At 45.4% G+C, this 26,097-nt stretch overlaps 1 protein-coding gene across 5 annotated transcripts in view; it reads right to left on the bottom strand.

The window, feature by feature from the left end:
- Positions 1-472: 472 nt before the first annotated feature.
- acot7 (acyl-CoA thioesterase 7) overlaps positions 473-26,097 on the bottom strand; it is a 78,714-nt gene continuing 53,089 nt past the window's right edge. For all 5 annotated transcript variants that reach the window (XM_042097341.1, XM_042097342.1, XM_042097344.1 and 2 more), the window contains 3 exons: positions 23,116-23,232; positions 14,532-14,716; positions 473-977 (listed from right to left, as the gene is read on the bottom strand). In XM_042097341.1, the coding sequence (XP_041953275.1) occupies positions 879-977; positions 14,532-14,716; positions 23,116-23,232 (401 nt within the window). In that variant the 3' untranslated portion in view covers positions 473-878. The remainder of the gene's footprint in view (positions 978-14,531; positions 14,717-23,115; positions 23,233-26,097) is intronic.

The raw sequence follows: 26,097 nt of genomic DNA on the forward strand, positions 1-26,097 counted from the left end.
ATGTGTACATACAGTACACACATTGTCACACACAAACATATTCTCTCTCTCTTAAGCACATCATGCACACACAAATACACACCCACATGCATACACAACGCATCTTTCTGCTCACTGTCTGAATTTATGATGGGCATCAATCCCATTTGTCATCTCATCTCTCAGAGGGGAATCCCGAGCATTATCAATCATGAAAGTGAGTGAGTGTGTGAGTAAGTGAAAGAGAGAGAGAGAGATATATGGAGAAAGAGAAAGAGGGAGGGATAGAGTGAGAGCAAGGCGACGTAGAGAAAGAATGAGAGAGTTGAGTCATATGTCCTGAGGGTCGGACTGGCTCAACAGTGAAAAGATGAGTATTGGAGAGTGGATGGCCTCTTTGATAAAGCCAGCAAAGAGCCCATGGCACAGCTCGACAGTAAGGGGGAAAAAAGACACAGACCCACTTGAGTGGAGGAAAAAGGGACTGGTGACATGCTTTTTTTTTTTTATTATTCGTACAGAGGACCTTTGAGGACTTCTGGGACATAGGACATGTTTATTTCTTACATCATTTTTAAATAATAATAAAAAAACATCTGAAGATAAAACAATAAAATAGCAATAATATGTTTCATTTACATACACTGAGTACTTTGGTATGTAGCACTGAAACATTTAAAAGTAGAGAGAAAGGGAAGGAAAGAAAGAGAGAGAGAGAGAGAGAGAGAGAGAATTCATATGGCATATAGATATATATGTGTGCATACATATATGTTTTCCCTTTTCAGTTTGTGGAGCTACAGGAGTGAGAGAACAAGGAGAGGTTCCTAACGCTTTGCTGGGCGGCATGATGTAATACTTCTCTATAATAAGCTATGAGGCCTGTCATGAGCGATATGTCATTGGTGACGCTCCTTATCTGCAAGTCTCTTTGCCTTGTTCTGAAGGTAGCGCATTTTGCCCTCCTCAAAACGCTTCTGTTCCTCTTCCCCTTCCAGCTGCAGACAGAGAAAGAGAGAGAGAGGGGGGGGGGGAGAAAGAGAGAGAGGGAGAGAGAGGGACGAAGGGAGAAAGAGAGAGAGGGTGGGAGGAAATGAAACAAGAAAATAATTTTTTTTATTTTTGAAGGACAAAGTGAAAAAAACCAGTACAGTTTTATTTCTGATATAGTTTATAACTACAGGGCTCTCCTATATTTAGCCAACAGATGCAATTATGCCAATTATTTAAAGATAAACAAACAAACAAATAAATGATCATGACCCAAATGTTTTCATTTTCATCATGGGTCGTTATATAACCCTAATTTCCACCCTGGCCAGAAAACAACTGAACATGCTACACCACAGGAAAAAGAAAAGGTGTTAAACCCATGTTGAACATATCTACCCAGGGCAACATCCTTCAGCACACAAAATCTAATCGGATTTACCCACATTTCACACTGCAAATATTAGTGCACAGATGTGACCCAGTAATGTGTGCTTGCATGCTGCTATGAAATACCCTTTACACAAACAGAATCAAACCGGTTATTTACTCAGACCACATTCAGAAACCCATTATTGAAAAAAATATTTTTGAACAATATATTAAACTGCAACTTCTAGAGGGATGTCTTACTCATTTGCCCTGAGTCTTTCACCTTGACTCTAGGAGAGCACTTGGCACCGAAGTGAATTGCGCACTACTGTGCAAGAAGCAAACAGTGTGTGTGTGTGTGTGGTCGTCACTTGTGTCTCAGTCTCATGGTGGGTGTAGCTGGTGTTGGTGGCACCATGTTAATTAAACCACATGGCATTTCAAATTTAAATACACGTCAACACCTCCGCTAATAATTCACACACACACACACACACACACATACACACACACACACACACACACAGAGGGCTGTTAGACTCTGCCACGTGTGCTTCCTTCTCACTTATGGCTCTCTCAGGAGGGTTCTCATTCTCAAGAGACCCACCTGTCTCCAAAAGCCACGGACAGAAGGCATCTCTGAGTTCCCCTTTTAGGATACTGGCCATTTTTACCTCTGAATATCCATCCTCCACATCAAAGAAGCTGTAGACGCACATATTTCCGCCTACAGCTATGGATGCACATAATTTAGAGTTGCTGTATTTAGCATTTGAAAACTTTTTCATTGCCTGCTAGTACACACACACACACACACACATATATATATATATATATATATATATATATATATATATATAATATATATATTATATTCATGGCAAGGTCTCAATCAGCACCTAATTAATCCATTAAGAATCTGGCAGGTGGACTCGCAAGACAACGTGTTCCTGGAACCACAAAAAACAGCACTTGGCTAATAACACTAATAAAGAATAATTAGTGCATTAACAATGAATAGTTCATCCTAATCAAACTCATAATGAAGTTCGGGGAGCTATAGGCGTAGGCAGTCTTCATTTTTACCACAGAATACTTCCTAGAGAAAGAGAGGGGAGGACAGAGAGAGGAGGAGAGGGGGAGGGGGAGAGTGAGAGAGAGAGAGAGAGAGAGATAATAGGGCTTGCAGAAGATGTCAATAGAGGTGCATGATAAAGAGGTCCGCTGTGACCCCGCGGTGCATTAGCAGGAGCGCTGCAGTGATGAACGAGTGTCTGCGCCCGGCACTTGTCTTGACTCCAGGCCAGACTCCAGGAGGAGCAGTGTGTTTGGGCTGCACGTTTAAAACTACAGTAACGCCGAGCGATCTCCTGAGCTACACACATTACAGTACAGACGCTTGCCGTGTCGCACATTTGCCTGGCTGATGTCATGGTGCAGGCCAATGTCCTGTGGCTGTGGGGATAGAGAGAGCGAATAAGAGAGTGAGAAAGAGTGAATATGAGAGGGAGAGAGAGAGGGAGAGAGAGAGAGAGTGTGAGAGAGAGTGTGAGAGAGTGTGAGTGTGTAGCGTTGTTTCTTTGTGGATGTGTTGTGTGTGTGTGTATAGCAGTGTCTGTGTATGTGTTGGTGTGTGAGTGTATGCATGTTTGTGTGTGTGCCTGTGTATGTGTATAGCACATGTGTTTGTTTGTGGATGTGTAAGTGTGTGTGTATGTGTGTGTGTGAGAGAGAGAGGAGGAAGTAGAGTGTGTTTATGTGTGAGTGGGCGCTGAGTGCCTCTTGTCTTGCACAAATTGAATTAGGATGAAGGAAATGAGGCGGGTTAGTCAGGAGAGAGAGAGAGAGGTCGAGAAAGAAAGAGAGAGAGTGAGAGATAGGGGGAAAAAAGAGAGTAAGAGAGAGGGAGAGAAAGAGAGAGAGAGAGAAAGAGAGAGAGAGTGTGTGTGAGAGAGAGAGAGATAGTGAGAGGGGGGGTAAGATAAGAGACTTGCAGTTCATGTTGGCACAGTGCCAAGCTGATTGCTGACTAGGGGAGCTACAGCATCATGAAGCGAAGCCTCATCAGCCACTAGTGTGGAAAAGGGAGTGTGGGCAACACTTCACAACTGTGTTCATACAAAGCTTTAGGAGTGTTTGTACAGTGCCAATAAAGGCTAATGGACTAGTCCTCTGTCTTGTTTTCAAAGAAACCCATTGTAGTGGTTTCTTTTGTTGTCCTATTGACCACTATGGTGGCTGAGCTAGAATGTCTGACTCACTTGTCCAAAGGAGAATAATCCACGTCCACGTCTCACAAAGACAGTGACATAAATGATTTTGGCTCCTACACCCATGTTGATTTGATTCCATTCAATGACCAAAAACATAAAGCTTATTTATTTATACAACAGAACTGTAGATTGGACCTTTAAAATAAACTAAAGTGTGGGTCTTTCCATCTGACCTTTTGTAAACTTACCCTTCAGAGATAGGGCTGCAAGTGATTAGTTCAAACTGATGACCCATAAAGACAAAAAGCACATAGGAGATATTGATATCCTTTCAAAAGCATCAATATCACTCTAAATGGATATATGAACTTTGGCAAGGTCAGATGACACACATGATTTCAACAACTAATGCTTATGTTTTTTTTTCTTCTTTTTTGCTTCACTGAAGGTCTAGAATGTTCCGCCCACAACCGAACAACCAATATAGCAGATGAGCTTTTGCAATTTCCACCAGTCTCATTGTGCACAGGGTTTGTTTTTATTTCTTCGAAGAGACTCGACAGCATCGAGATATTCCAATTCAGCGATCCTATTTAATGGTAACAGAGATACGCTTGGATTCCCAAAGCAGCACAACGCTTTATATGAGTACATCTCAAATTTCACTGTAATCACATTGTAAATGAAGACATCCAAAACCCCGGGCCCAATTTAAAACTGGCTTCTCATTCGACACTGTTCCAATATCAAACCCATTGTTCGTCCGCAACGCAGCTGCAGTACTTCGCCAACACAGCTAATTGGTAGACTGGAATGAGCGGTGAGCAGATGTGCTATTTCCCCCTTGCTGTTATACATTCACGGCTGCCAAATCGTTGAGGTTACCTGGCCAGCCACTTTACCCAAAAGCAGGATGAATGCTTGCTCAGGTTCGTTTTCCACTCTTGCGCTCAGGCGATGTGCAAGGAACATCTGTGCTACCGAATGCTCCGCGCGGGCGGATTAGATGGCCGTGCCTGGACTGGGCAGTGCCGGCCGTGTGCTCAGGAATAATGAATAATCAGGAGTGGTTAACATGCAGGCCCCCTCTCGCCTCCTCTGCAGCCGCCCGGAGCAGGGGAGAGAACCAGCGCTTGGGGAGATGACCCGACCTGCAACTGACCTGCAGAGGATCAGCGCGGGTGAACACACACACACACACACACACACACACACACACACACACACACACACACACACACGAGGTATACACATATGAGTGCACACATGGGCTAGAATGAGTCACTCCCTCATACTTCATGTTTTCTTAATCTGTTTCTTTCTGGTCTCTCTTTCCACACACACACACACGACACACACACACACGATACACACACAACACACACACACACACACACACACTCCATTTCATCTCTCTCCATCTCCCCCTTCTCCCCAGAATAAATAAACGCTGCTATAAGTGTCCTGCCTATTAATTAGGTGGATTTATGCGGGCTCAGACGCGGTCCTGTGCAGGACACCCTCAACTCAGCCCCCCCGAGGCCTGGGGGGACGCTGCCTCCTTAATCATCCAAATTACACCTACTTATTACTCGGCTAAATTAATCTCCTTCCGCAAGTGGCAACTTCAAATAATGAAGAAGGTAATTAAGAACAGTTGGCGAATTGGAACTACTGAAAAGAGGCTGATAGGCGGGAACATCATGCGTCGGGAAATGTGCGTCTTCGCCGTGGCTGACTGCTACACATCAGCTGCTAGTTGTCTGTAGTTTGTCCTTGAGTGTGAAGGAGAACCACCAATGTGAAATGATACAAATATGAGGCCTGATGAGATGTGGCATTGCTTAACTCACGTTGCTCTCTAGGTATGTGTCTAAACACCTGAAAAACACCAAATATTATTATTATTATTATTATATATATAATAATAATAATAATAATAATAAACACCTGAATGAGACATTGAAAATACTGTAACCAACTCACTGTATCCAACACACTGCTAAAAGAAGCGGTCAGTGATTTGGGTGAAAGTACAACACTTTTGCTTGTGCTCCCATTTTTCATGATTTGAAGTAGACCTAAAATATGTAAGATTCCTTATCTGCACACAAAGGCTTATTTGTAACAATTTTGGTTCACAAATCTGTTCAATTATGTGTTAATGACTGTTACCTTTAATAACTGTTACCTTTAATAACTGTTTACCTTTGCCAAGATAATCTATCCATCTGACAGGCAAGTTTGATTAAACTACATACATTTATTGTAAGAGTTCATATTAAGTGTGTGTGAGTGTGTGTGTGTGTGTGTGTGTGAGATTGTTGATAGTTGAACAGCCATTTAACCTACATCCTTCACTATTTTAAACTATACCCCTCATTTAAAAAAAAAAATACTTTAAACTACATCCCTCACTTTTTTGCTCCAGAAGCTGTTTGGCTGTCTACAGTATGTGGAATTGTCTACAGTATGTGGAACTGTCTATGTGGATATGTGGAACTGTCTATGTCTATGTGTTGATGTAGGATGTAGGATGGCAGTAGGATGGTAAAGGGGAAAAAGAGACAGGAGTCCAAACACCAAAGTACTCCAGAGTGCTGTCACCCCTACCCTGCCTCAAACCTGGGTTTAGGGGGTAATACACCTGTAGCTTGACAGCAAGGCCAAAGAGCTCTTTGAGACCTGTGTTTGAGGCCAGGACTGCGCCTTTCAGAAAGTAAACATAAACAATAACACAAGTTACCCTCAACATACCTACTGTTTTCTGCCTCCCTGAAATGTTGGAAATGACACAACCGTTCCCATTAATTTTTTATGAGCTTCAGTCAATTTAAGTGGAAACTGTTATAACAAACAGAAATCTGCACAAAACATTATCCATGGAAGAGTTCAATGGCATAATTCATTTCATTCCATCTACAGTAGATACTACACAATCCCATTTCATGCCTTTCCCAAACTCTCAGTGAATTCACTGAATTTCATGACTTTTCCAGGCAATGGAAAATGGGATTTTAATAGGACTTTTCCAGGATTTTCTGTGATACTGTGACTGTGAGAGAACCCTGACTTGAACATCTGTGTGGAGCTGGCCATGGAGGTGCTGATCCAAGCACACTCTGCCCGACTGCATTGTCCAACTCTGGCCAGTCCAGCCAGGCAAGCGCTCGCTAGCTCACAGACACAGCCATAAACTGTCAGCCTGTCAGGCAGGCCAATATGGTTTGTGCTTTTCATGAGGCTGAAATATTGATTTCATCTCGGCCGAGATGCTCCGACTCTGACATCTGGCTGGCTGGCGTGGCAGAAGCTGTCTCGGGACTGAAGTAGGGGTGAAGTGGGTTTTTTTTTTTATCCCCTTCCTTTTTCATTTTCCAGTTGAAAAATGAGTATGTGCGAAAACAGTGCCAGTTTGCAGGGGATGAATGCAGCTGCTGTTGTGATGAACTGCAATGAACACAATGCACTAGCTTCAAAGTCACTAGGTCTGTGTGTGTGTGTGTGTCTCTCTCTCCCTGTGTGTGTGTGTGTGACTCTAGGCAGTCAGCTTTCCCTGAAATCCGAAATCTCTTTCAGGGTGAACAAAACACACAACAGGAATTCCTTAATAATTTCTTTCTTTCCCTGAAAAGAGGAAACGCCACAAGGGCCTAATTATACGGATTATGAGAATGGCTGTATTCATTTTTAATCAAATTATAGTGATGCTCTGAATTAGGCCTCCTTTGGTGAAGGGATGATATTTAGTACAGGAATGACTACATCTCTCTCTCTCTCTCTCTCTCTATATATATATATATATATATATATATATATATATATATATATATATATATATATATATATATATATATATATATATATATATATATATTTCTCCCTCTCTCTCTCTCTGTACATGGAGAGAGAGACAATTTGGAGTGACTTCCAGACAGCAGCTTGGCTGTGGTGAGGCCGAAATGCGGCCGTCACCAGTGGGCTTGTTGTGACCATGATGTCACAATTAACCTGCAGCGGAGCGCGGCGCCCCCTCTGATCCCAGTGCAGCCAAATGGCGTCTGAAGGTCGTCTGTGCCCTCTACGCCCGGGCCAGAGATGCCATGCACACAGCACAGCACAGCACTGCACAGCACTGCACAGCTTAACCAAAGTCCTTTTAGGCAAGTCCCTCCACTCGGCGGCCATATACCAACGTTTTATGGGCACTCATCGGGCACAGTCTTTGGGTCGAACTGCGTGTGCGCAAGGCTTCACGACACCAATCTTGCTCCAGCGGCGAGATCACAACACATGATTGGCACGATGTCTTCACAACACACCATATGATTGGCTCAATGTATTCACATCACACCACATGATTGGCTTAATGTATTCACATGTCGACGTTTTGCCGAGGAAGGGGTGGGATATGTGTAGACAACGGCCATATTGGCGTGACCAACTAGCCCCATGCATTTCTATGGAGTATTTTTTGAGTGCTGTGTCTCCACATTAGAAAGTCTCTGGCTTAACACAGCACAGCACAGCGGCAGAAAGAGCAGAAAGAGCACAGGAGAGGAGTACAAACACTCATACACACTCATGTGTGTGTGTGTGTGTGTGTGTGTGTGTGTGTGTGTGTGTGTGTGTGTGTGTGCGTGTGCGCATCCATGTGAATGTATGTATAGGTGTGTGTGTGTGTGTGGGTGTGTGTGTGTGTGTGTGTGTGTGTGCGAGGATGTGTGAGTGTCTGGGCATGACAGAGAGACAGAGACAAAGAGAGAGAGAGAGAGAGAGAGAGAGAGAGAGAGTTTTTCCAGAGTCTGAGTAAGATGCAGCTACTCACTGATGCAGACAGTGTTAGTGATGATGTACAGGCTGGAGGGACAGATGGGTGGCTGGATTTATGGAGAGAAAAATGGATGGAGGGATGGATGGATGGATATATAGATGGGGAACTGGGATGGCACAGAATGATGAACCTAGACTAACGCCATACTTAAAAATAGCTATACTGCAGCAGTGTGGTCCTCCTGAAATGGTGTCTGAATAAAGCCTCAATGGCAGAGGATACATTATAACAATTCAGTGAAAAGGAGAAGCTAAGATTCCATCACACAGACACACATCAAGGAGAATCTGAGGGGATGGGTGTCTGTCATATGCCTCGGAAAGGGAATCTCTAATCTCTTCAGGTTCAGGCTCTGGGCTTTGTACAGCATGCTGAGCCAATTTCAACTGTTTTGGTGCTATATAAACAAAACCGAACAGAACTAAAAAACTATTGATGTGCACATGCGTGTTATCTTATCTAAAGGCAGAGATAACAAAACATCTGTTCCAGGCCCTAGAAAAATAGGTCACATCAGGAACAGTGCATCTGGTCATCTGGCTTTGAGAGACTCGGTCAGCCCATTAGCACCTCTGTCAACCTGGGTGGTGTTGGAAATAGCATCCGAAAAAGACCAGGCTGCTTGGTGGGGGCACGGATGAGCCCAAAAGAGCCTACAATGACGAGGGGGCGCGGAGAGAGTGCCAGGAGAGAGCTGGAGCCTGGTGAGGGTCTGGGCACGACTGGCATCGGATCTGGGGGCACAGCCAGGCCGGACACTCTGCCAAGAGCCAGGCTGGGCTCAGCGGCATTAACCAGTGAATAACAGGTAGATGGAAATAACCATCTGGACAGGGCCATGACTTTTGGAGTGGATTTTGATACTGTGTGTGCATGCTTGTGTATGTGTGTGTGTGTGTGTGTGTGTGTGTGTGTGCGCGCGCACATGCACGCGCATGTGCCTCTAGGAATATGAGCATGCATTAACAGAGTTGAGATTTCATGCGAGGCATTTTCCTTCACACTGAAACAGGGGAACATACAGTGAGATACGCCGAGCCAAGAATGACCGTATGTATGCGTTACAGCACACAAGAACACCTGACAGTACAAACAACAGCTGTGGTTGATCCTAAACATTTTACCCAGAATTTACAATTCAGCATCAGAAAACACTGTAAATGCACAACATGCATGGGAAATCGACTGAATCTGTCCAGCGATCTGACACTTGACCGTGCTGTCCAGTGGAATGTGATGATGGCTAACAGCCCTCTGATATGTGATCGGCCATTAGCTTCTCTCGGTGCTCTTGCGTCCTCAGGAGGGGCACCCAGTGCAGGGAGCACGCTTCCAGCGCACACTTTAACCCCTCGCTAAACGACCACGGCTAAAAATAAACCCAGCGCCTCGTGTTGCCTACTCGGCGTAACCACGGCAACGTCTCTTGTTTTGCAAGGAAGGGACCAGCTGAGTGTTTGTGCAAGAGAAAGAAAAAGAATCTCTTGCAATGTCTCTTCTCTCTCCATCTCTCCCCCTCTCTCTCTCTTCTCTCCATCTCTCTCCCTCTCTGTCTCTTCTCTCTCCATCTCTCTCCCTCTCTGTCTCTTCTCTCTCTCTATCTCTCTCCCTCTCTGTCTCTGTCTCTTTTTCTTTCCTCTGGTGATGTTAATGCCTTCTCTATACATCCTTCTGTCCTTCTGTTCAGACCTCTCTGGTCTCCTCTATTCACATGTCTTTGTGTGTGATTCGTCTCTTTCCAGCTCTCCCTCCCTCTCTCTCTATCTCTCTCTCTCTTCCCTTCTTGTCTTGTAGTGCCTTCATCTCCTCCTGTCAGATTCCCTATCTTGCCTTTCCCTCTTTCTTGTGCTTCTCTCTCTCTCTCTCTCTCTCTCTCTCTCTCTCTCTGTCTCTCTCTCTTCTGTCTCCCAGGCCCCTTGCTCACACAAGAGGTATCGCCACCGTTTCCCTGGCCGCTGCACGACAAAGGCGATTCACTCGGAGGATATACAGTATGGTCTGTCTTTTCACTGCCTTCTCTGTCCTTCGCTTTTTCTCTCCCTCTGTGTTCCTCTCTCCATCTCTGACTTTCTGTCTGTGCTGTGGTGGTGCTAAAGAGTCCCCTTAACACCCCCGCACACACATACACACATCCTCACACAGTACCCTGCCATATCTGACAGCCCACCCTCGTTCCCAGCACCGTCCCCCTTCCACCTCCACCCCGAAACCCTGCTCAGAGAGCTATAACGGGAACTCCAGAAATAGGCACCCGCATTTTTTTCCCCTTCTCGACTTAGAGAGATAAAAAAAAACACCTGAAGTCAAAAAATAGCAGCCGCCGTGCCGTGCCGTCCCGACCATGAGCTACGTTCCAGCCAGAACATGGCCACCACTGGCTGCCAACTGACAAGGCCAATTAATTGAAGGCTGCTCATCCAACTCCAATCTTCTCTCTCTCTCTCTCTCTCTCTCTCTGTCTCCCTGTCTCCCTCTCTCTCTCTCTCTCTCTCTCTCCGTCTCCCTCTCTTCCTTCCCCCTCTCTTATTTTTAAACGCAGTAGTATTTATAGCACTCGAGCTGCCCTGGGGAGGAGTGGGATTCAGCACTCTTGGATTCTGAGGACAGTCTCATGGCCGGCACTGGCTATCTGCGGTTGCTCCGCACTGATGCACGGGGCTAAACGGCCAGTCGCCTCTCCTGAGGACGGACTTCACATGGGCCCGCGACCTCACATGTGGTCATAAAAAAACCATTCGATTCGCTTGGGAGCAGCGACTTTGCGGCGATGGAGTTGTTAACGTGCTGCGCCTCACGTATGTCTGTCTTCAGAGGCCTGGTTCAGAGGGTTGCTGGTTCCTTGGCCCAGTGGGCGCTCTCTCTCTCTCTCTCTCTCTCTCTCTCTCTCTCTCTCTTTCTCTCTTCTCTCTCTCTCCTCTCTCTCTCTCAGCCTGCCTCGGCTCTGATCGATCAGCTCGCTGCTGCTGCTGAGGAGCCTGGAGGCCGTTATCTTATTAAAAACACATTACCATCCCCTTCCACCCACTCACAACACACCACGCGCTCTGCTTCACGTGTGACCACTATGTGTGCGAATATCTGCAGAATTGTGTGTGTGTGTGTGTGTGTGTCTGTGTGTGTGTGTGTGGGTATATATTTGAGTATACATGAGTAGGTTATATGACTTGATGAGTTCATGTAGGCATGCATATGTGTGTGTGTGTGTGTGTGTGTGTGTGTGTGTGTGTGTGCGTGTGTCTGTGTGAGTGTGTGTGTGTGTGTGTGTGTGTGTGTGTGTGTGTGTGTGTGTGTGTGTGTGTGTGTGTGTGTGTGTGTGTGCATTTGTGTCTTTGTCAACGAATGCCGAGTCCTCTCCTTCACACTACAACAAGGCCAGTCTTACATATTCAATCTTTCTCAGTACACAATCATTAGTATTCTGCACAGCATTTTCAACAGCATCTCTTTCATGAACACAAAGAATGGCAAGGCCCAATGCAGGGCTATACAGTCACAGAGTTAAAAAAGAAATCCATAAAACTTATTTATGCCGTGGATTAAGGGAGCACTTTGTGAGCAAACACAATAACTCTGGCCCCATTTGCGGCTAATCAATGTGCGGATTTGGAGGTGGAGTGGGATTTTCCCCGTTTGTTTGGTTAGCGGTGGTGGCGTCAGCCGCGCTGCTGTTCCTGCCGGCGCTAGCACTCCTACACCTGTGGGCTGAGAGCTTGTTAACAATGCTGCTATTTCAGAGAGACGCGCTAAGACACGCTCATCGGGAACATCAGGGGCGCATGTGAAGGAGAGACAGAGATGGCGAGACTGGAAGGCCTTTCAGACATACGTGCAAGACCGGAGGTTCTGCGGATGTTAAACAGTGGGGCCGTATATCTGAACGACATAAACGGTCATATGGAAGTCCAAACTTAGCTGGTTGTTCTACTGCTTCCCCCCCCCCTAGTATTTCCTCCGGACATTATGTAAATGTGCTGTGTCTGAACGAAGCGTAGAACATGCGGTTAAAATTCACACCTAGTGAGAGGGCGTGTTGGTGACGTTTCTTTCGTGCGTCCATGTGGTTAAATCTGACTTAAATGCCAGTGTTATGATGGAGTGGCATGGTGCTGTCCAGAAAATCTCTGACCTGGAAAAATGCAGACATCACGGAGCTACTGTCCATGAGGGCAGACAGCATTGTGATAGAACACATGAAGGGAATGGCAAGAGACACGTTGGTGTAGCCTACTGTACAACTGCATCGCAAGGCCAAAGGAATTCAAAAGACCAAATCATCAAGCAGAAGGCGCTGAAAAGACAGTAGCCTACAGCGACGTCGTTGACAACAATAACAGGAGTATTTAATAAATGGTCGGTTTTCTGTTCATTGATAGCCTTCTCATGACCTCACTGCTGAACCAGATATTTGTTGAGAAAATGAAAACGAAGAAACCCCAACTTTGTTCCAAGCTCCTTACGTGAATGCAATAGACACATGGGGAGAGGATGCTTTTGGAAAAATAAACCATGAAAAAACGAAAAAGGGAAAAGGGAACGAGAAAGAGAAACATGAGGAAGGGTGGGGTGGGGCGATGAGGTATACGACATGTACTATACAGCCAGCTCTTGTTTACATATTTTTCCTTTTCATATGTTTATATATATATATATATATATATATATATATATATATATATATATCTATCAGTATCATAGTTGGCCCCACAAGACTTCCTTTTTAACATTCCATATGTTATCTTAATGCAGAGGAAGTAGATTGGGGCCCAAATAGACCGTTCAAGCATTGTTTTTGTTTTTATTGTTGAAAGGGTCTATATATATATATATATATATATATATATATATATATATATATATAGACACACACATCATATATGCATGTGTGTTTTTTTTCTCTTTTGTTAAGCACTTTACGACTGTGCAATACTGCATGAAATACATGATAAAATAGTAAGCTTGAAGATGGCAATAAGAGCTACTAGATGATGGGGGGGTGACAGCCTTGTGGGAGACACTTAAGTACACTGAGAGCAGAGAGGGAGATGAGGAGAGGACTCCAGCGCTCCCACGAGAGTTGGGAGGGGGTATGGCAACAGTAATGCAGCACACGTCCATCTCGTGTTTCATGCAAAATTCTAATGACTCTGGATGTCATCCAGGGCTGCCACCCAACACCAACATACTACTGCACCACATGAATATTTCATCCTCATATTTAAACCTGTTTTCCATGTTTTCCCGCACTGGATATGTTGAAGGGCTAATGTCGTTGCTGTGGAAACATTTAGCCCCCCTTCACACACGGCACACACACACACACACACACACACACAGACACACACACACAGACACACACACACAGACACACACCCCTCAGAGCTGGCTTCCCTGATAAGACGCAAGTGCAGGTCTAGACTGGAGAGGTTGAGTCTCAATTCACACAGCAATTTAGAGTAGGGGGGCCAGGTTCCGCTCACGACATCCTTTCCAGGAAAGCCAGCCACGGATAAATCACTCCAGAAATAGCTTTTTCCCACACGGAGATGGGGAGCAGCCCAGGGGATCAGGGTAAGTTTGGCTCCTCTCCATTCTTCCCTCTATGACCCTCTGTGGCCAATCACAATGAAGAAGCACTCTGCATCCTGTCTAAATGCCCTTCAGATTGCCAGGGTGCTCGGTTATGATTAGGTGTAAACAGCTGTGTTAGAGTAGAGGGCCAACAAGCTGCTTCAAATCCCACACCTACAGTATCCATGTGAACAACGTGTAACGGCTGATGTGAACCATCAGCTCAAAATCGGGCTTTCCCCTGTCACCAGTAGACAGAGAGGACCTGAGGTGGGCCTACCGCGCGGCATCAATACACGTCTGACACTCAGCTCAGCTGTTGCCCTTTAGCAAACACTGGCTCGCTCACTTTGAGTCAAGATTATCTCACTACACAAAAACACATCGATGATGACATTTTGGCAAGACTAAACTAACTCCGAGACATACGATAAAGATTCTGTGTGTGTGTGTGTGTGTGTGTGTGCGTGTGCGTGTGTGTGTGTGTGCGTGTGTGTGCGTGTGTGTGTGTGTGCGTGTGTGTCTGTGTGTGTGTGTGCGTGTGTGTGTGCGTGTGTGGCAGAAGGTGTGCTTACGTTGAGCGGAGGCACTGGGAGCGGGCGGTTCTCCTTGTCCAGGGAGATGTAGGTGAAGAAGGCAGTGACGGCGCGGAACTTTCCCTCCTCCGCCTCCACCAGCGGATCGGCGTCCACAAACACCTCGATCTCCATGGATTTGTTACTGGTGAAGGTCATCCGGCCCGACACTGTAATCACACAGCCTAAAGGAGAGGGGGCAGAGGTGGAAGGCAAAGGTCACACACACTAATACACACAACCTCAGGCACCTACACATGTGACCCTGAAAAGAAGTCACGTATAATATATATTATTTACATTTATGGCACAAAGCAGTGTGACATAGTGTGTACTTGTACCCATACAATTTCACATCTCCTTTCATTGCACTATTCTCAAGGATGGATTAGGATCTGGTCTAGATCATACAATGCCACATGTCACTCATCTTCATCATTGCCTGTTCTCTTTTTATGCCACATTTTCATCTGTGAACTCTGCCTGTGGATGCGCCTGATTCATCGTCCGTGCGTTGACGAGGGGTGATGAAGTTTGTGACAAGCGCTACAATCCGGAGTGAAACATGAGGAAGTCGTGACCCACAGATCCGCGCTTTTCCACAGTGCAGTTCCTCTTGTCTGAGAGCAACCGTGGTGTCAGTACACTTGTTGAGACAGTGCCACAGTGCTGTGAACGCCATGATCCTTCTTCATTATCACATCGGCTGGATATCAATGCTTTACTGAGCACCGAGCCTTTTAACCCCTGCTTGGCTCTGGCTTTCTGTGAAGTATTGTTTGCAGTAGCACACTGCTTTACATGCATGGAAAGATTATAATAATGACAAAGAAGAATTCATTAAAATAATGTTAATCATTGCTTGTGAAAAAGGAAACCTCTCCTTTTTCCCTAGCCACTCTCTTATGTCAAACTTTTGAAAGACTGCCTTGTGAAACATCCAGACTTTGCACATGCCCTCACCTTTTTCTGATTCGTTTCAGGGGTTTCATTGAAGTGCTGTGTATGTGTTTATGTTTTGTGTGCATTCTTATACTACGGGATATTTTAACTGTGTGGGGTAAATCGTACCAGACACCCCCCCCCCCCCCCCCTACCTAAAGTGGTTTAACCCAAGACTTCATTGGGGTAATTGGCTGGCCTATTTAAAGGCAGTTTCATTTCACACAGGAGAAACGAGAGGCTGGAAACACGAGAGACAAGGGAAGACACATGGAAGAGCTAGAGGTCCAGAAATCAGGGAAGTCGTAGAGGCTAAAATATAATGTTATTTGAAGTTAACCCTTGTCTGCTGTGAGGCATGGGGAAAGTTGGTCCAGAGTTTCACAAGGTCGCCTTGTTTGGACCGGGAGGCTAAAAGAAATTGCCTAGTTTGTTGGCAATGAGCAGTGTTGTTCTGAGTGTACTGAAGAAGCCTGCATTTCATGCCTGGACTCCAATTGTGCTTCCCGGATCTGCCTGGTTATGGGCAATAAATCCTATATATTCCTCACAAAGGGGTCAAAGGTCCTCCTATTTGCTATATGCAACAATCTGATCAGAATTTGGGGTTCTTCAGAGTTCAGAGAGATGTATTCATCACATACACAGTTATATCAGTATATAACAAGCAGTGAAATGTAAGCCTGTTTACCCTATTATTGAACTGCTGTCTCCTGCCACCTTCTTCCCTTAAACACCATCGTGTCCAGTGGCGCACCTTCCTAAGTATGGGGGTGGCTGCCTGAGCCTCGGCCCCTCACATTGTGTTGTGTCCGTGTGTGAGCACTTAAATTTCCGTGTGTGTGTGTGTGTGTGTGTGTGTGTGTGTGTGTGTGTGTGTGTGTGTGTGTGTGTGTGTGTGTGTACATGTCGGTGCAGAGTGTGTGTGTGTGTGTTTCCCTTTCACAGTGGCAGCTGGTGAGAGGCACGCACACACAGACAGGAAGTGCACCCTGTGCAGTCTAGAGAAAGACACGACACAAGACAACACACAGAGCCAGCAGGCCCGTTCTTCCGCATGTTCCTCCACCAGTCTGCCCAACACACAGCCCCTCTCCTCACCCCTCGTGCATCTCCATCTCCACCTCCACCGTTAGTATATGTATGCATTTCTCATCACCTCATCCACTTCTTCCTTATGTCCCCTTTCTCTTGCAAACACACACACACATGCACACAAACACACTCATTCACACAAACACACACACAAATTGCGAGGCTGTGGCTGTCACAGTTACATTAATTAGCCTACTGCTGGCCGAACCATGTACTGGTTTATGAAACATTAAAGTGTCTGTTTGGAGAGATATTTCTCAATGTTTACCATGTGTAAAGTTGAACACACACACACACACACACACACACACACACACACACACACACAAACACACACACACACACACAGAGAGAGAGAGAAACAAACATGAATGCCTCTTGCACCAAACCTCCAGGAGCAATTACCTCCATGTTTCTCAGCAGAGGACTTTGATCTTATCCTGCAGGATTTTTTTTTTAACAGCAATTGTAGCTCTTTTACTTTTCCATTACACCGAGCCATCTGAGTTTCACACACAACTCTGTTGGAGATCAACACACAGAATGTGAATGAGCCTGCGCACTTTTGGACTTGGAAAATGGGACAGGGAGAGAGAGCAGGAAAAAGTCTAACAGAACCCCCCCCAACCAACAATCAACCAACACACACACACACACACACACACACACACACACACACACACACACACACACACACACACACACACACACACACACACACACACACACACACACACACAAGACAAAAAGCAAGCCCGTGCCTACCCATAAGCCCCTGCATCCCCGGTCTCTGTCACTTTCACAGGGCAGACGGGCCCAGTAGCATCCCTTAGGTGCTTTGGCAGGGAGTCAGGGACTGAGAACGACCACAGAGGATTTGATGTACGGGGTAGGTGGAGAGGGGTGGGAGCCTGGGGGGGGGGGGGGGGGGGGGTGTTAGGTGGATAGGTGGGTAGCGGGAGATCTATTTCCAGCCCTCTTTGAAGTACAGTACAAGTCTTGTCTTATTTCCATGGCAACAGAGACTGGTGGTGCTGGTTGATTCTCTGCTGTGCTCCCCCCCTCCTCCTCTTACTTTATTATCTCTTCTGTTTCTCTCTCCAGCCAGCTCCCACCAGACCTGGACCAGTCTCAGGGCCAAAGAGGCTGCGGGCATTGCGGTCAGTTCTTCAAGGGTAGCCCCGGGGAAGTCCCGCCTCTAACGCACGTGTGATGAGAGCGGCCATGCTTGTGCCAGGGCCCACTTCAATTAGCTGAGAATCATGTGCATGTGCAAATAAATAAATAACAACACATATATATATATATATATAGTGTGTGTGTTTGAGAGAAAGTGACAGAAAAGCAGACACACTGTACCCCCCCGCCTCTTCTCTTCAGTCCAATTCCATTTCTTTTTTTGGATGCGATTTCACGGTGGATGCTCGAGTCGGCGGTGGAGATGAGCCAGGGGCATGTGTTCTGTGTTCAACTATTCAGATAATTGGCTAAAAATAGCAACGCGTGAGGTAAAAATAGCAGCAGGAGTATTCTCCAGACGGCTGCATGCTAAGCCCTGCTGCAGTGGGCTGCTACAGTACCACTACACCAGCACCGGCAGCCGCAGCGGAGGCTGGATTACTGGGTTCCTGTGAGGTGCAGAAAATAGCCCCGTCTCATGCCTAATTAATGTACTGTACTGCTCAATCCACCTTTACCCAGGGATCTCTCTTTCTCTTTGTATGCACACAGAATACACACACAAAGACGCCAATAGATATTTCTAACATGCACGCACATACATACAGGGAGCTAAATGCCACATGCTGCTTCTCTACTGAATACACAGTACACACACACAGTACACACACACACACACACACACACACACACACACAAAACAGGCCTTATTGACTGATTTCGGCTATTGGTAAATTTATATGACATTTACCAATTGGCAGTAGATATATCTGTTATGTTGAATCCATTCTGCACAAGGTAAATGTTTGGCTATGAAGGCCTGAAAGACTTGAAAATGGTTCTGTTATTTTTTTTTCTTATTTTCTTTCTTCTAAAGGTTATGATGTACGACAAAAATAAGTAAACAAACAAAGAAAACCATATTGATATCGGCCAAATTGTTATTTTATACATCGGTATCGTTGTCGGCCCAGAATGTCACAATCGGTACATCCCTAGAAACATTCGCTCTATATCTCTCTTTCCTCATCTCACACACACACACACACACACACACACACACACACAAGAAAAGAGCAAGAGACAGCTTAAGAGAAAGGCCATAAATGGAGTAAGCCAGCGCATCTGTATTCCCCTAATGGCCAGTGTGGAAGGCCCCTCTGAGCCCCATGGAGCCCAGGATGCTGGACGTGCCGTGTCTGTGCGTCAGGAGCTCAGCGGTGGGAACCCTGCCCATGGGCCGTTCACACCAACATGGCTTCAGCCTCAACGCACTCACAGTCAGATTCTGACCAAAGATATTTATGGACAGAAAATTATCCTTAATCTGTTAATACCGGCATGTGCCAAAAATGATTTCCAAACAATGTTGTTGGAGTTAATGTTTGACCATTCTTCAGTGATTTACATTACTCATCTTCAAATCTCACACACTGACTTTCTCACTGAGTTTGTATTCTTCTAGCTTCCTGAAACCGCATGCCTGTGCAGCCAAACTGGTTCTCAGTGTGTCCATGTTCTGGGTTCTGGTGTTCACAGAAAACAACTGGCCCATACTGCCTTTCAACCATGCTGAAACTCCCAAAACCAGATTTTATTGGTCATTATAGTGTTTACAGTGTTTTATTATAGGGTAACACTTTACTTGACAGTATCGACATAAGAGTGGCTATGCGAAATATCAAGGATGTGTTTTTTCTGCTTAGAGATTGAGGTACTGATTCCTATGTCTGCTGTGCTTACTCTATTTCATTTCTTTAGTCTTCTATGTGGTATGGGGCGCTGAACTTGTGTGTGTGTTTCGTATTGTAAGCAGCTATATGTACTGTAGCACTGTATGCCCAAGACAAATTTCCCTTCTGGGACAATAAAGTTCATCTAATCTAATCTAATCTAAAAAGTGACATGACACTGTCATCAACACATGACACTGTCATGACACATGAACCCTAACCCTAATCCTAACCCTAACTCGTTATGACAAAAACCGAATGTCATTTAATAACAGAAGCGTTATGTCATAAACGTTTATGACTTGTTTATGACATGTTCATGACATGTACGGGGCAGCTGTGGCCTACTGGTTAGCGGTGGGTTGCCGGTTCGAACCCCGACCAGTAGGCACAGCTGAAGTGCCCTTGAGCAAGGCACCTAACCCCTCACTGCTCCCCGAGCGCCGCTGTTGTTGCAGACAGCTCACTGTGTGTTCACTGTGTGCTGAGTGTGTTTCACTAATTCACGGATTGGGATAAATGCAGAGACCAAATTTCCCTCACGGGATCAAAAGAGTATATATACAGTACTTATACTTACTGTTCATGACAGTGTCATGTCACTCTTATGTCAATACTGTCAAGTAAAGTGTAACCGATTATAGTGTAAAGTGTTTGATTTATGTTCACTTGTTTCATAAGTTCTTGAAGAATGTGTGCCGTGTTTAAGGCGCAGGAGTACAGGACCACTGACAGACGGCTGCTGCAGTTAGCCGCTTGCTTGACCACACTTTTTCTGTGTTGACAGTGCACAGTGCACACAACAGTGCTTGTGTTGACAGGGTCAGTCAGTGAAAGCTTGTGCATATGTGTATGTATGTGTCCAAAAGTATGTGAGTGTGTCTCCTCCTGTGTGTGTGTGTGTGTGTGTGTGTGTGTGTTGTATGTGACCAGGCGTCTGGACTCTGTATGCCTCAGTGGAGCTTGTGACAGATGGCCCTGCTGATCACAGGCCACTGTTCCTGACACCGGCCCCGGCTCCAAGCACACAACACACAACCCAGCCCCACATACTCTCATAGACACGACACACGCCTGTGCTCCAGTCTCTTCTGCTAGCAGGCTTAGATGCATTCCATCACGACATTCAGTAATATGTATAGTACGTTTTGCTAAGCCAGACATATATGCCCCTACCAAGGACTTGGGTAACACCTGAGGTGACCGTATGTGTTTATCTGTATTTAATCAGGTCACAATCACTATCTAATGCACGTAACGCAACATATTTTGGCAATACCGATACATATAAACCCCATATGCCTATGCAATGAGTGAATACGTTTCCAAGATACAATTGTCAGGAATATTCCACATTCCATTCCCTTCAATGACAAATACAGATACTGTAAGCCTAAATGCAACAAGCCACACACATACACACACAAGCACATATAACAAAAGCCTTATAAAACGAGAGATCTCCAGGAAGGCATCCAGGCAGCACTCCTCAACACTGACCTCCTCCATCAGGCACTCAGGGAGACGTAACACATCTGCCTGGAGGCTGGACCATATGGAGAGCATCAAATGGAGGAGAAAGAAACCCATTTACATGATCATAACATGCGAGTCTGCATAGCCACAGCCATAGATTTAGGTCTCCAACAAGAGCACTGGGGAATTTCTCAAGTTTGAGTTTAAAGTAACATAACTAGAACTAACTAGATTTTTGAAAGACTTTTCAATTATGGTAATCCTATAGTTAAAAAACTTGCTACGATTTAAATTAAATTACTTAAAATAACTAGATAATGTAATTTAAAGGAATTAACAGTGCATGCAAAGCAAGGCAAAAAAATAAAATGGTGAAATAAAGGTACAATAAAGTTACAGTGCAATAAGGTACAAAAGGTTCAGTGCCACTAGGATATTGATTGTGCAGCTACTCATTGCAATTTGAGAAATTAAATAGGCGAGGACTTTTATTTTAAAAAATTTTTTACCGACGCCGTAAAACCGATGCCAGCAGCTGTGAAAAATACACCTAGTCTGAAAGTACCCGAATTCAGGTCTGCTAGGAACAACTGGCAAAGAGAACATGCATAGCCCAATATTTACACAAACACTTTCCTTAAAAGCCTATTCATTGTGTTGTGTTGGTATTTACCTTGGTAGAGAATTAGTGAGACAGACCTGAGAATAGGAGATGTCTATGATAAACGAGCCAGGGGAAGTGCAGTAATAGATTAAATATTTCATGGTCTAAATAATTAATAACCGCTCAATCCTTTACTAGGCACACACACACACACACACACACACACACACCAGTTTCTTATAAAGAAAATAAGTTTGAAGTCTGGCTGAATAACAGAGTGCCAGCTCTGGGGAACAGACTAAGATACATCTCCCATACATCTCCCACCAATTACGTTTAGTAGTCGTGTCACGTCCTCTCTATACAACGATTAAAGGGTTTCTTCCCCAACCATTAAAGAAGCAATAAACAGCCTGGGCTAAATTCATGCATTTTTGTGTGTGTTGTACTTAAGACCACATTTGAAAGTCAAATGATTCCCTCATGACTGGTGAAAAATGAATGATACACTTTCAGCCCCGGTTGGGAACTCTCAGCATACATGTGTCATGAGCAAAGTGATTTAGAAATGGCCGCATCAATCTGAGATTCAGATGAAAGCACACAGAATCACTTGAGTAAATGCTCACACTGTATCTCACATCCATCAGTTGAACGGCATACTCCACCTCTCTAAGCAGGATCCGATGTGCTGGAACTATGGCAAATATGCGTGGACTAATATTCCTTCCTGGACCACTCCTACCAATTGGAAGTATGTATGGTGTGTATACCTCTCTATGACACTATGACATAAGACATACAATATGAACTGGGACCACAATCAGCCCAGAAATCAAATCAAACTCAAATGACCAACTTCCAAGTGACCTTTAACCTCCTCTATCGTAGCCATGTTATTTAACATCTTGAGTGTGCCTGTGAGAGCACCGCCATTGTTGCCATCAACAGCAGAATGATTCTTCCCCAACTAGGGAGCTTGAAGGGCCACACATCTCTCTCTCTCCCTTTCTCTCCCTCTCTCTCTTTCTCTCTCTCCCTCCCTCTCTATCTGATGCCCACTTCTGCTGGTGATCGCATGTCCTGTGATGGATGTGTTTTTACTGTTGCCGGAGGCGCCCGGGGACTCGTGCTGAGATGTTTTACTGCATTTAAGGCCCGCCACTTCATTTCAGCCGTCCATTAGTCCTCTCCCAAGGTCAGCGCCGCCGATAAGCTCAGCGAGAAATTGTGCAAAACACTCTCGATTTTTGCTGTAGACGCTCGGCTGTGACCGGAATTAAAGCCTTTTTCAGGAAGTTGGAATTCATTAAAAGAAAATGTCTCAGCAGAACGGATGTAAGGACATTTCTTCAAATGCCCTGCATTTGGAAATAGGAGATCTTTTTTTTTTACGAGGGACTCCAGCAGAATATTTTCCTTTAAATGTGAAATTAGAGGCCCTGATATATCAAGGTGACTGGAGCATCAGGATGGTTCATGCTGTTTATTAGTGAGCTAACACTCAGCCATACTAATATCTCTGCTGGTGAGAGGGGTTGGGTGGAGGTCTTACCTTTGTTGATCTTGCGGTGGAAGTTGATGGCGTCCACAGAGGCTGTGACAATGTTGGTCTTGCAGTGGCGGTGGGCCACGATCCCTGCCACCTCGTCCATCAGCTTCATGGTCACACCTAACACAAAAGAGAGGCCAGAGGAAGGATTACGTAATGAAATCTACTCAAGGCTCATGTGCTCAGGAGAAAAATTCAGGCACAAAACCATTTAGCTTCTGTTATGCTGACACTTGCAAACCTCCAACCCATAGAACTCGTTACGAGATCTCCAACTAGCCAATCACAGTAGGCCACCTAGAGGGCCTTTGAATGTCCATCTCAATTTTCTAGACTTTGGCCCACATCCCTCCTTCTCTATGTGTGTCTTCACATAATGTGACTTTCATGAGAGGATACACTAATGGTCCCCGATTCCGCTAATATCCTAAAATAACCCTCCCAATGTGAACTTCCCCTTTTGCTGTGCTCCAGGCTAAAGTGGTAATAATATCAGCTGTCAGTGATTCACATTGATTAATGCTCTGTCTCCCCAACGGCTGACGTGGCGTTTTTAGAGGCGGCAGTTTTAGGAAAACACGAACAATTGTGGCCCAGAGGGAGCAGTGGCCCAGAGGGAGCAGTGCGCGGCGAGAACTGATCTAGAGACAGATGTATCTTCACAGTCACAATTTAAGAAAATAGATAGGCACCCAGGGAAGCCTGATCTCAGTTTAAGGCTGCACCACCTCTGTAGAAGGGCATGTCGTGGCCTACTGGTTAGCGCTTCGGACTTGTAACCGTGCCGGTTCGAACCCCGACCAGTAGGCACGGCTGAAGTGCCCTTGAGCAGGGCACCTAACCCCTCACTGCTCCCCGAGCACCGCTGTTGTTGCAGGCAGCTCACTGCGCCGGGATTAGTGTGTGCTTCACCTCACTGTGTGTTCACTGTGTGCTGAGTGTGTTTCACTAATTCACGGATTGGGATAAAAGCAGAGACCAAATTTCCCTCACGGGATCAAAAGAGTATACTTATACTTTATACTTATACTATGTGAGCTCAAAGCAGTCGTGTCTGTTCAGGAGTGAGTTATGCAGTGACCACAATGTCAAATGATAGAGAGACAATCAATTTCACTCTTTCTCTCTCTCTCTCTCTGAGTTACCATGGCCTTTTCACAACAATAGTACGGTGGTACTATCCGCCTTATTCACATTATAACTGACAATACAACGCAGCTACGGCCGGAAATAGAAAACTGGATTTCTGAATACTGAGGTGTCATGGCGATGCCCATTGTTGGCTCACACATATCTATTCTGAATTCGATGAATCTGTGATTGACAGCCATGCATCTGAGCTTGAGAGTTCATACCGAATATAACAGTGAGGATGAGAGGGTTGGGATGGGGGGGGGGGGGGGGGGGGGGCACATATCAAGTCCGCCAACTCAGGAAATGTCATGACCAGTGGAGTGAAGATGAAACTGATAATGATGATAGAGAGCGAGAGAAAAAGAAAGAAAGAGAAAGAGAGAGAAAGAGAGAGCATCAGATACAATACAGTGTGTTTAAGAGGGAGAAAATGTTGAAGAAAGTAGTAGAGAAAGACAGACGGACACACAATGAGAAAGAGCTCAAAAGAAAGAAAACAACACATGAAAAAGAGAGAGAGCGAAGAAAGGGACTTTGTAGACCTACGACAGAATCTGTGATAAAGACAAAAAACCCTGTGGTGGCTCAAAACACGGAGGGACTGCAGGGTGCTTTTATGATACAATTTTTCCATCATCTCCTCTCCCCTCCCTTGTTCACACATCCCTGGGAGCTCCCCATCCCGTGTCCCTGGCCCCCTCTCCTCTCCTCTTCTCACATCCCCCTCTCCTCTCCTCTCCTCTCCTCTCCACTGCAGCTTCATCATCCCCCTCTCCTCCCTCCGCCGCTGCCTCCGACTCCAGCTATGATGGGTCTGTGTCTGTGCCGCTGTAATTACTCGGGTCCAGCAGAGGAGAGCAGGACAGGAGCTACAGGCTCAACCCCTCTTATTACACTGTGTGGGGATGGGCTCTCTTACTGTGTGAAAAAGCAAAAGGGCCAGATAACTAAATAAAAACCACTGTGTTTGTGTGTGTGTGTGTGTGTGTTTGTGTGTGTGTCAGGGGGGGGTGTCTATATCTAGTTTGAGCTCTACACAGTGTGGGTTGTGCAAGCGAAAGAGAGAGATAGTGTGAGTAATTATGTGTGTCTGTCTGAACAAATGTTTTCGACAGTTGCACACTGCATGTTCAAAGTCACACATCTTAGCACCGTCTGGCTTTTGTGACTCTGGGTGTCAGAACACAGGACTCTTGCCTTCCCCGTCTGCAAGGATAGAGGAGAAGCAGACAACTTTAAATTGTTAAACGGATGACAAGAGTAAAAAAAACCCAGTGGTGAGGTAAGATGTTCTCACTCCATAAATAATAGATGTTTGGAACAGTGCAGTCATGATTCACGACTGTGGCGCTGGCTAGCATCAGCACCTCTGGGACGTCAGGAGTCAGTCCCCTGCCTCTTAATAACATTGCTGTTGATAGACCTCCATGCACACCATAAGTCATTACTGACCATAACACCACAAGACTGGCCTTTTTTTCGTGTGGGAACACGATGACCTTTTTAAAAAAATCTTGGCCGAGATTCAAATGTGGAGGGCATGTTTGGTTTTTGAGCCGTGGTTTTCTTAACAGCACGGGTAACTCTGACGGAGAGAAAAGGAAGGAACAAGGACGAGCCGAGGCAGCACAGGAGCCACTTCCGACACAAGACTGAAGGCCCTCATAAGGATTCTGGACACCGTGGTCATAAACATTACAAATGCATCAATAACAGCACTTCAAACGTTGGTCATAAACATTTTGTACAGCACACTCTGTCTCTAGTGTTAGAGGCTCGAGTGTTTTCATGACTTGTCTGACTCATGACTGCTCTCTTCCTCTTCGTCTGGGTCTGTCCTGATGAGAGAAA

Source organism: Alosa sapidissima, chromosome 7 (assembly GCF_018492685.1).
Source record: "Alosa sapidissima isolate fAloSap1 chromosome 7, fAloSap1.pri, whole genome shotgun sequence".
Lineage (NCBI taxonomy): Eukaryota > Metazoa > Chordata > Actinopteri > Clupeiformes > Clupeidae > Alosa > Alosa sapidissima.